We start from the raw sequence: 12,533 nt of genomic DNA, 5'->3' as shown, positions 1-12,533 counted from the left end.
GTCCCCAACCGTTTTGTAACTGCGGACCTGTCAACGCTTGCAATTTTGTCCGCCGGAGGTTATTAAAAAAATACAATCATGTGTGCTTACGGACTGTATCCCTGCAGACTGTATTGATAGGAACCAGAAATATTAATAACAGAAAGAAACAACCCTTTTATGCGAATGAGTGTGAATGAGTATAAATGGGGGAGGGAGGTTTTTTGGGTTGGTGCACTAATTGTAAGTGTATCTTGTGTCCCCAACCACCGCACCCCGGTGGTTGGGGACCACTGCCCTACGTCCAGTGCCGGCCCAAGCCTCCATGGGGCCCTAAGCAAAATTTGATTTTGGGGCCCTCTATTTCTGCCAATAATATTGATTGTTGATCATTCACACACCTACTATAAACTCATTGCGGCTCTGGCAGTGTTGTTTACATTATCCTATTGTCAGCCTGGCATGTCTTTACAAATGACATGTCATTTATAAAGATATGGGGGTGGCCCAGTTAAGAACATAAATAATACCAATGAATGAACGAATGATGTCCAGAGTGCCACATATGGTTCCTAATCTTAAAATGTAGAAAACATTCAGCTACAAGAGTGGCCTGGGGTTGAACAGTCCAAGTGATAAAGCTTTGTATTTACAGTAAAAGTGTCATCTTGACACATCAGTCTTGTACATATTAGTCTTTAATTACTAATTTATATTTTTAGTTAATTGTTCAAATTTAATGTTTACTTTGTACAAAGAGAGCGCAGTCTACTGAAGTTAAATTCCATGTGTGTTAAACATAACTGGACAATAAAGCTGATTCTGATTCACTTTATTATTTTTGGTAACAAAAACCTGAAACAGCAATGTGCAAAAATAATTCGTAGTGCAAGAAAAACAATAAAGTGCAACAATAAAATCACTTAAATATATACAAAAAGGAACAAATTCAATTGTACAAAAAACAACATAATTAAATTAAATATCAAGCAAATACTTAAATAATATTAATGAACAGAGTTATCAGAAACAAGATAACATAACGGTTAATAAACAAATATAAAGTTACTACATATTAAAACTATGTAAATGTACATAACGATGTGCAAAAAAATTTTGGGGAAAAAAATCAAAATAAACTACCTTAAATTAAGGTCCTTAATTCACACATTTGACCATCACATCACAGTTTTGTTCCTCTGTTCTTCACCACCCACACCACTCCACCAATCAGCTCCGGGCTGATTCTGTGCCTCCAAAGTATTTTAGCAATGCTCCTGGGGAAGTTTCACATAACTTATGAGTTGATGTAAAAAATAATGTTTATTTTACTCACATAAATTACCGTGCTCTGCTGCAAACAACATATCTCACTAGTAACCTGATGCTAAAAACATATTGCTAGCACCGCGCTAGCTAGCTAACGTCACCTAGCTAAAAGCTAATTACAGCTACAAATCTCTTTGATAAACTTTTTATTACCAAGTCATGCAAACATACCTTTATCATGGCATTTTTTCTCCTCTTCCACTTTCTTCTTCTTCCTTTTTTCTGCACCTGAAGGATATGTCCTTTTTTGTGACATTGTTTTGCCTCTATCTGCGCTTTTGATGCCAAGTGCGCACTGGCATTGCACGGCAGGCGGCAAACGTCAGAGGCAGCTTACATTTAAAGAGAGGCAGGAAGAATCACTAGGCCTGGATCAGCAGCAGCACTCTGTTGACCTAAAATTGTGTTTTTGTACAATAATATATCTTTGATCATTTAGAAACCATCAGTCAGACTCGTACATGCAAAAAATAAAAAATAAGATTTTTTGGTAATTGCTTTTGGGGGCCCCCTGGTGGCCGCGGGGCCCTAAGCAAGCGCTTAGTACGCTTATGCCTTGGGCCGGCTCTGCCTACGTCAACAACACTGGGTTAAATAAAAGAATATAGAGTAGGGATCCACCTCGGTCCAAACTCCATTTCCGTAGGTGGCGGTAATGCACACCACAAGGTTGCTTGTCAACCGCCATTAAACAAAAGAAGAAGAAGAAGAAGAAGCAGAAGGTGTGAGAGAAGCAGCCGTGCGAGCTTATTGTTAGTTAGCTTAGCTCGCTAGTTAGCTTTACTCGTTAGCTGCTAACAGAAGACACAGAAGTTATCAACACATCACTAAGTAGAGATCAAGTGTGAGAGTAAAGTGTTGTGATTGCGTGAAAATGTGTAAATTACAAATGTTGAGAGCGTTGGTGGATCAGCGACTAACTGCTGCCGTTGAAAAAATATTTGTAGTGTTCGAAAGAACGATAGCAGAATACGAGGCGGAACTTTGTAGAACAAAAGAGGAGAACTATCGACTACTCGACGCCGTTTTCAAGAAACATCAAGTTGTGTTACGCAGAACAGGTTTGTTTACTTCTTACTCTCAAATGATTACTAACTTTATATTTGATTGTGAACAAGAAAATTACATTGGTTTATTTTAAGTGAGTGGAGTAGCCCTGTCAAGTGAAAGTAAACAATATTGCATGCAAATGAAATAAGATTTATGGAACTAACGAAGGACATGGATAATCAACAGAAAACATTCCTAGGTTTTGTTACAGAGGTAGTCTAGCAAATCAAAACGACAACAAGCATTAAAGTGTCTGTTTGCAAATTGCTTAAAGTTATTTTTATTTATTTTTTTTCAAAAAAAATATAACTACATCATTACCGGCTAGCTTATGTTGCCATTAGTGGTTTAACAGAACGTATACATATTTTAAAATGTCCATTTTTTTTTTTTTACAATTACTAATTATATTGAATAAAAATGGTTCTTAATTAGTTTGGCGTTCATGCTTGTCACTTACCAGTGTTTCCCACACATTCATTTATTTGTGGCGGCCCGCCACGAAAGAATTACGTCCGCCACAAATAAAAAAAATTTTGGTTTTTTTTGTCCTGTCCAGCTTCTCAGGCAAATCATATAGTTGATGTAGATGCCCATATAGGCTGTTCAGATTTACTTTACAAAAGAGAAGTGTAGGATACTTCTCTTGTAGCCTTATTTGTATTTGACCACTACTGTTTTCTGTTTATTTGTTACTGACTGTGGCAGGACACCTCTGCCTGTGTTTCACTTTATGTTGCTGGTAAATAATATGGTTGTAGTAGTAGGCTAAAGTTAAATTATTTAGTATGCACCGGTTAAAGGGGCAGAGCTTTAAGAGACATTTTAGCTTTTATATTTTTATAAGATATACTCAGTGGCCTAGTGGTTAGAGTGTCCGCCCTGAGATTGGTAGGTTGTGAGTTCAAACCCCGGCCGGGTCATACCAAAGACTATACAAATGGGACCCATTACCTCCCTGCTTGGCACTCAGCATCAAGGGTTGGAATTGGGGTTAAATCACCAAAAATGATTCCCGGGCGCGGCTACGCTGCCGCCCACTGCTCCCCTCACCTCCCAGGGGGTGATCAAGGGGATGGGTCAAATGCAGAGGACAAATTTCACCACACCTAGTGTATGTGTGACAATCATTGGTACTTTAACTTTAACTTTAACTTTTTTGTAAGAACCACAATTGATAAATATATTTCAGTGAATAACTTATTGTTCAAATCTGTATATAAATATGTACATAAAGTGTAATTATATTGTAAAATGGATGGATGGATGGATGGACGTTTAAAACATAACTGTTATTATTAATTAGTAAGTATACATTTTTTGAGCCTTTTTAGAGAAAATCATATCATTGTAGTAAATTATGCAAATTACTCGATGATGTCATGGTGACCACGCCCCCACCGCCACAGGTATCTTGGCAGTTTATGGGAAACACTGTACTGCTGCCTCGTACACACACTGGGAGTGTGTGCACGTACACAGAAACAGTCAGAGAGAGGCCACTAACAATTTGCAGTCATGTTGTTGCAGTTATGATAGACTATACATTCAATGATAACTAGGGATGTACACTTTGCTTTTTCACTCGGGCACCAAAAAAAAAATTAGAAGCAATGTAGAGATGAGGGTCTTTAATTTGACCTGCTGTTGTACTCTGTCTCAAAGTGTTAACATGTGCTCAATGTTTCCTTACCATTATTGCTATGTTGTCTATTACCATTATTGCTATGTTGTCTATTACCATTGTTGGTATATTCATTATTCCTACATTGTTGAAACAAATTATTGTTACAGTGTAATAATTATTGTTAGCTGTGGTAATGCCACTATGATACAACATCTGTATTATAATCCTTGAACAAAGTAAGAGTGAAACTCATGTGAATAATCACTGAATGGAGAACTGGGGGTGGGATTAAATAATGTATCTTCTTCCCACTGTCTACCCCGCCTTCCGCCCGAATGCAGCTGAGATAGGCTCCAGCACCCCCCGCGACCCCAAAAGGGACAAGCGGTAGAAAATGGATGGATGGATCTTCTTCCCACTCCCTTTCAAGCAAAACTGGAGAATCATGCATTACATACTATACATTACCTTTTGCACTATATTAATTATTATTATTATTATTATTATTATTATTATTATTATGTGTTGTCAACTTTGTACTTTTTTTTAAATTATTTTTTTAATGTCATTGCCTGAAATAAATAAATAACTGAAAAAAAATGAAAATGAATATGAAGTGTTCTAAATAACAATTATAATATTAGCACTCAAACAACATATACAGTAACACTAGGGCTGGGCGATATGGCCTTTTTTAAATATCTCAATATTTTTAGGCCATATCGCGATACACAATAAATATCTCGATATTTTGCCTTAGCCTTGAATGGATACTTGATGCATATAATCACAGCAGTATGATGATTCTATGTGTCTACATTAAAACATTCTTGTTCATACTGCATCAATATATGCACATTTTAAACTTTCATGCAGAGAGGGAAATCACAACTAAGTCAATTTAGCAAAAGTGTATTGATTAAACAGTTATTAAGCAGTGGCACACACATTCATGTCATTTTAAAACAGAAAGTGCAAGATTGTCAGAGACATTTTAAAACAAGCTATAAGTGAACTTTTGTGAATGATGTCACTAAGATGACATTTCAAAAGAACACTAAATTAAAGTGCACTTTTTGTACAGAAGGCCACTACAATAGTTTAAAACAAATAAAGTGCACTTTTGTGCATGATGTCACACAAGATATTTCTATAAGTGTCACATAAAAATGAGCTGCATATCAAATAGTATATGTCCTACGGTGTTGATGTGGAAATAGTTGCTTCTGCATTTAGTTGGTGTGGCACCGAATGGAGATGTGGACATGTAAAGACATTCCCGCTTCAAGCCAAACCACCGTCAGACGATGGACCCTGTGCCGTGTTACATGGCCTTTCCTTTTAACAACACTCAGTAAACGTTTGGGAACTGAGGAGACACATTTTTGAAGCTTCTCAGGTGGAATTCTTTCCCATTCTTGCTTGATGTACAGCTTAAGTTGTTCAACAGTCCGGGGGTCTCTGTTGTGGTATTTTAGGCTTCATAATGCGCCACACATTGTCAATGGGAGACAGGTCTGGACTACAGGCAGGCCAGTCTAGTACCCACACTCTTTTACTATGAAGCCACGTTGATGTAACACGTGGCTTGGCATTGTCTTGCTGAAATAAGCAGGGGCGTCCATGGTAACGTTGCTTGGATGGCAACATATGTTGCTCCAAAACCTGTATGTACCTTTCAGCATTTATGGCGCCTTCACAGATGTGTAAGTTACCCATGTCTTGGGCACTAATACATCCCCATACCATCACAGATGCTGGCTTTTCAATTTTGTGCCTATAACAATCCGGATGGTTCTTTTCCTCTTTGGTCCGGAGGACCTGACGTCTACAGTTTCCAAAAACAATTTGAAATGTGGACTCGTCAGACCACAGAACACTTTTCCACTTTGTATCAGTCCATCTTAGATGAGCTCAGGCCCAGCGAAGCCGACAGTATATCTGGGTGTTGTTGATAAACGATTTTCGCCTTTCATAGGAGAGTTTTAACTTTCACTTACAGATGTAGCGACCAACTGTAGTTACTGACAGTGTGTTTTTGAAGTGTTCCTGAGCCCATGTGGTGATATCCTTTACACACTGATGTCGCTTGTTGATGCAGTACAGCTTGAGGGATCGAAGGTCACGGGCTTAGCTGCTTACGTGCAGTGATTTCTCCAGATTCTCTGAACCCTTTGATGATATTACGGAGCGTAGATGGTGAAATCCCTAAATTCCTTGCAATAGCTGGTTGAGAAAGGTTTTTCTTAAACTGTTCAACAATTTGCTCACGCATTTGTTGACAAAGTGGTGACCCTCGCCCCATCCTTGTTTGTGAATGACTGAGCTTTTCATGGAATCTACTTTTATACCCAATCATGGCACCCACCTGTTCCCAATTTGCCTGTTCACCTGTGGGATGTTCCAAATAAGTGTTTGATGAGCATTCCTCAACTTTATCAGTATTTATTGCCACCTTTCCCAACTTCTTTGTCACGTGTTGCTGGCATCAAATTCTAAAGTTAATGATTATTTGACAACAAAAAAAATGCTTATCAGTTTGAACATCAAATATGTTGTCTTTGTAGCATATTCAACTGAATATGGGTTGAAAAGGATTTGCAAATCATTGTATTCAGTTTATATTTACATCTAACACAATTTCCCAACTCATATGGAAACGGGGTTTGTGTATTTATATATCAATCAATCAATCAATCAATGTTTATTTATATAGCCCTAAATCACAAGTGTCTCAAAGGGCTGTACAAGCCACAACGACATCCTCGGTACAGAGCCCACATACGGGCAAGGAAAAACTCACCCCAGTGGGACGTCGGTGAATGACTATGAGAAACCTTGGAGAGGACCGCATATGTGGGTAGCCCCCCCCCCCCCCCCCCCCCCCCCTCTAGGGGAGACCGAAAGCAATGGATGTCGAGTGGGTCTGACATAACATTGTGAAAGTCCAGTCCACAGTGGATCCAACACATCAGCGAGAGTCCAGTCCACAGCGGGGCCAGCAGGAAACCATCCCGAGCGGAGACGGGTCAGCAGCGCAGAGATGTCCCCAACCGATGCACAGGCTAGTGGTCCACCCGGGGTCCCGACTCTGGACAGCCAGCACTTCATCCATGGCCACCGGACCTATGCAACTCCCCCTCGCAAGGGACAGGGGAGAAGAGGAGAGAAGAAAAGAAACGGCAGATCAACTGGTCTAAAAAAGGGGGGTCTATTTAAAGGCTAGATTATACAAATGAGTTTTAAGATGGGACTTAAATGCTTCTACTGAGGTAGCATCTCTAACTGTTACCGGGAGGGCATTCCAGAGTACTGGAGCCCGAATAGAAAACGCTCTATAGCCCGCAGACTTTTTTTTGGCTCTGGGAATCACTAATAAGCCGGAGTTCTTTGAACGCAGATTTCTTGTCGGGACATATGGTACAATACAATTGGCGAGATAGGCTGGAGCTAAACCGTGTAGTATTTTATACGTAAGTAGTAAAACCTTAAAGTCGCATCTTAAGTGCACAGGAAGCCAGTGCAGGTGAGCCAGTATAGGCGTAATATGATCAAACTTTCTTGTTTTTGTCAAAAGCCTTGCAGCCGCATTTTATACCAACTGTAATCTTTTAATGCTAGACATAGGGAGACCCGAAAATAATACGTTACAGTAATCGAGACGAGACGTAACGAACGCATGAATAATGATCTCAGCGTCGCTAGTGGACAAGATGGAACGAATTTTAGCGATATTACGGAGATGAAAGAAGGCTGTTTTAGTAACACTCTTAATGTGTGACTCAAACGAGAGAGTTGGGTCGAAGATAATACCCAGATTCTTTACAGAGTCGCCTTGTGTAATTGTTTGGTTGTCAAATGTTAGGGTGGTATTATTAAATAGATGTTGGTGTCTAGCAGGACCGATAATCAGCATTTCTGTTTTCTTAGCGTTGAGTTGCAAAAAGTTAGCGGACATCCATTGTTTAATTTCATTAAGACACGCCTCCAGCTGACTACAATCCGGCATGTTGGTCAGCTTTAGGGGCATGTAGAGTTGAGTGTCATCAGCATAACAGTGAAAGCTAACACCGTACTTGCGCATGATGTCACCCAGCGGCAGCATGTAAATACTAAAGAGTGCAGGGCCAAGAACCGAACCCTGGGGAACTCCGCACGTTACCTTGACATAGTCCGAGGTCACATTGTTATGGGAGACGCACTACATCCTGTCAGTAAGATAAGAGTTAAACCAAGACAAGGCTAAGTCTGACATACCAATACGTGTTTTGATACGCTCTAATAAAATATTATGATCGACGGTATCGAAAGCGGCGCTAAGATCAAGAAGCAGCAACATAGATGACGCATCAGAATCCATCGTTAGCAATAGATCATTGGTCATTTTTGCGAGGGCTGTCTCCGTAGAGTGATTTGCCCTGAAACCGGATTGAAAAGGTTCACAGAGATTGTTAGTCACTAAGTGTTCATTTAGCTGCTGTGCAACAATTTTTTCGAGAATTTTGGAAATAAACGGAAGGTGGGAGACCGGTCGGTAGTTTACCATGAGGTCAGGATCGAGGTTAGGTCTTTTGAGCAGAGGATGAATAACCGCTTTTTTGAATGCTAGGGGAACAGTGCCGGAGGAAAGTGATACGTTTATAATATTTAACACTGATGGACCTAATAATACAAACAGTTCCTTGATAAGTTTCCCAGGAAGTGGGTCAAGTAAACATGTTGTTTCTTTTATCCCACTTACACGCTGTAATAATTCCTCTAATGTTATTTCATCAAAAATAGAGAGACTATTTTGGAGGGCAGTGTCCGTCGTATATACGGTCGTATTTGTGTTAATAGAACCCAGTTGTAGCTGGGATGCGTTGTCTTTAATCTCCTTTCTAATGAGTTCAATTTTCTTATTAAAGAAATTCATAAAATCATCTGCCGAGTGGGTGGAGCTACTGGGAGGAGTCCCTTGTTGGGTTAGCGATGCTACTGTACTAAACAGAAATTTAGGATCGTTTTTGTTGAGGCGGATGAGATTTGAGTAGTATTTAGCTTTAGCTAAGGTAAGGATGCGTTTATAAGTTATTAAACTATCACTCCATGCTTGATGGAAAACCTCAAGTTTAGACGCGCGCCATTTGCGTTCCAGTTTTCTACATGATAATTTATGAGCTCTAATTTCTTCTGTAAACCATGGGGTGCACCTTTTAGGGGCCCTTTTTTGCTTTAGCGGTGCTATACTATCAATAATTTCACGCAAGGCATCGTCAAAGTTGTTAGTGAGGTTATCAATAGAGCCGACATAATTTGGGAATGGTGCCATTACCGAAGGCAGTAGGTCAGCAAGAGTCATCGTTGTGGCAGCATTAATGTTGCGGCCGCTATAGCAGTTATTATTATTATTAGCTTGTTGACAATGAGTCAAAACTTCAAATTTTATAAGGTAATGATCGGACATTACTTTAGTATATGGAAGTATCATAACTTTGGAGGTGGTGACACCCCTGACAAGCACTAGATCTATTGTATTACCATTGCGATGCGTGGGTTCATGTATTATTTGTGTAAGACCACAGCTATCAATTATGGTTTGGAGCGCCACGCACTGAGGGTCCGATGGGGTATTCATATGGATATTAAAGTCCCCCATTATGATTATATTGTCAGCAACGAACTCTGAGAATTCACTGATAAAGTCCGAATAGGGCCCAGGGGGGCGGTAGATAACAGCCAGGTCGAGAAGTAGCGGTGTGACAGACCTCATAGTAAACACCTCAAACGATTTATATTTATTATTTAGGTTAGGGGTAAGGTTGAAATTTTCATTGTATATTAGTGCGACACCCCCTCCCCTTTTAAGAGGACGGGCAACATGCGCATTCGTATAGTTAGGAGGAGATGCCTCATTGAGCGCAAAAAAATTGTCTGGTTTGAGCCAGGTTTCGCTAAGACCAATGACGTTAAGATTGTTGTCTCTAATGACCTCATTAACTAATAACGCCTTGGGAGACAATGATCTTATGTTTAAAAAGCCCATATTATAGGTATTGGGCTCTTTTGACGAGTTTTTGTTAAGATTATCCGTAGTGGCAATATTAACAATGTTGCGTTTATTATGCGTAGTGCACTTTAAATAGTTTCGACCATATCTAGGAATTGATATGACGGGAATTTTCCGATTGTTTGCTTGGTGCTGCAATAGACTGGACATATCATAATTTGCCACCTCAGTAGAATGCATGTCCACCTCTGACACAGACACAACAGAAAAAACATTATGTGAATTGTGTATTATTCTAAGAGAATTGCTATGCGTACATGGATTATCCAGCCTGGCGCTGGCTAGTTCTAGCTTAACTGACTCCTCACCCGGACTAACAGACATTGTAATTGCCTGTGACCGGGCTTGCTCTAGTGTAGTCAGTCAAGTGAGACTTAAATAGTAGTCTATGTTTCTAGACAGGATGATGGCGCCTTCCTGGTTAGGGTGAAGGCCGTCTCTCATCAGCAAGCCTGGTTTGCCCCAGAAAGAGGGCCAGTTATCAATAAACGTTAGTCCCTGTTGCCTACAGAAGATAGACAGCCACTTGTTAAGCGAGACTAATCTGCTATATCTCTCATCATTGCCTCTCGCAGGCAGGGGGCCAGAGACAATTACTCGATGCCTGGACATCTTTCTGGCGAGATCACAAGTCCTGGCTATGTTTCTCTTTGTAATCTCTGACTGTCTCATTCTAGTGTCATTGGAGCCAACGTGTACAACTATATTCGCATAATTAGTGGTGCGATTAGCCTGTCGTACGTGTTTACTAGGCCTGTTGCGAGTTAGCTCCCTAAGATTAGCTTCAATGTCAGGTGCTCTGACATATATATATATATATATATATATATATATATATATATATATATATATATATATATATATATATATATATATATATATATATATATATATATATATATATATATATATATATATATATATATATATACACACATATATACATATATATACTTATGTATGTATGTGTGTGTGTGTGTGTGTGTGTATGTATATATATATCTGTGTGTGCATAGACACATATATATCAGTCTGGGCGTTAACACACTTTTTGTGTCTTTTTACGCGTTGAAATCAGAAAGGACGTAACATTTTTTATTTTTTATAACAGATGTTCATTTTCCCCCAGCGATATGTTTACCATATTTTCCATATTTATTAGACCAAACATGTGCAATTCCCAGACCAGATATGACCTTTGCCTCCTATTATTCCAACCTTCAAATGAATTTCCATTGTCTCTAAAGATTAAGCGGAAAATCATAGTAATTATTGTCAACCAGCAGGGTGAGCTGGTCACTAGTTGGCTGGCATGTAGTACATTATTTCTTGTGTGAGTATGACTTATTCAGAGAGCAAACAGCACACTTTCACATATGGCGTTTACGACTTACGGAGTGCAGGTATTACTTTAAGGATGTGTTTATGTAAATGAAGTAGATTGGACCATGGTCTTTAAAGGCATTTCCCTGAAGGTCTTCATGTGTCAGCTGAAAGTACCATTGTTTCTGTGGCGGGAAACTGATGAGATTGTGGAATCATATGCTGGTGAAGGACAATGTCTTATGTGACTGAGCAAAGCTGGACGTTTCTAAAGCATGTGTTTGTCTTCTCGTGTCCCGCAGACCTCACTGAAGAACATCATCTCCATGAGCAGGAGGAGGAACCACAGCCCCTCCACATTAAAGAGGAAGAAGAGATATCCCATCTCCAACACATTAAAGAGGAAGCAGAGGATCCACACTCCCCCCATATTAAAGACGGAGCAGCAGAACACAGCATCAGTCAGGAGGGAGATCATATTGAAGGACTGGTGGAGATCCCAGTGACTGGTGTCCCTGTGAAGAGTGAGGATGATGAGGTCAAAGGTGAAAGTGAGGAGAAGAGAGAGGCGGAGCCTCCAAGCAGCAGCTCAACACAACACATGACAACAGAAGCTGATGGAGACCACTGTGGAGGATCACAAGCAGACAAGCTCTTAGCTCCACTATCAGATAGTGAGGACACAACGTCACACTCTCCTGACACTGATGATGAAGACTCTAAAGATGATAAGACATGTCACACTGACAACACTCACTTGAAATGTTCTCACTGTGACAAAACCTTTAAATACCATTGTCATCTGAAAAGACACATGAGAATACACACTAGAGAAAAACCTTTTCCTTGTTCAATCTGTGGCTTATCTTTTACAAGGAAGAACAATATGAAAGAGCACACAAGAACACACAAAGGGGAAAAACCTTTTTCGTGTTCTGTGTGTGATTCAAGTGTTTTACGAGGAGAAAATTTGCAAACCCACATGAGGACACACACTGGGGAAAAACCTTTTCTTGTTCAATCTGTGGCTTATCTTTTGCAAGGAAGGAAAATATGAAAGAGCACACAAGAACACACAAAGGGGAAAAAACTTTTTCGTGTTCTGTGTGTGATTTAAGGTATGCACGAAGTCGAGATTTGAAAAAACACCTAAAAAGACACACTGGGGAAAACCTT

The 12,533-nt window shown here is 39.7% G+C and overlaps 1 protein-coding gene across 1 annotated transcript; it reads left to right on the top strand.

Moving 5' to 3' along the window:
* Positions 1–1,944: 1,944 nt before the first annotated feature.
* LOC133664687 (zinc finger and SCAN domain-containing protein 2-like) lies at positions 1,945–12,533 on the top strand. Its single transcript, XM_062069523.1, has 2 exons — positions 1,945–2,369; positions 11,660–12,533. The coding sequence occupies exons 1-2, from the start codon at positions 2,183–2,185 to the stop codon at positions 12,412–12,414; spliced, it is 942 nt and encodes a 313-aa protein (XP_061925507.1). The 5' UTR covers positions 1,945–2,182; the 3' UTR covers positions 12,415–12,533.

Source organism: Entelurus aequoreus, linkage group LG14 (assembly GCF_033978785.1).
Source record: "Entelurus aequoreus isolate RoL-2023_Sb linkage group LG14, RoL_Eaeq_v1.1, whole genome shotgun sequence".
NCBI lineage: Eukaryota > Metazoa > Chordata > Actinopteri > Syngnathiformes > Syngnathidae > Entelurus > Entelurus aequoreus.
This window is presented reverse-complemented; position numbering and strand designations above follow the sequence as displayed.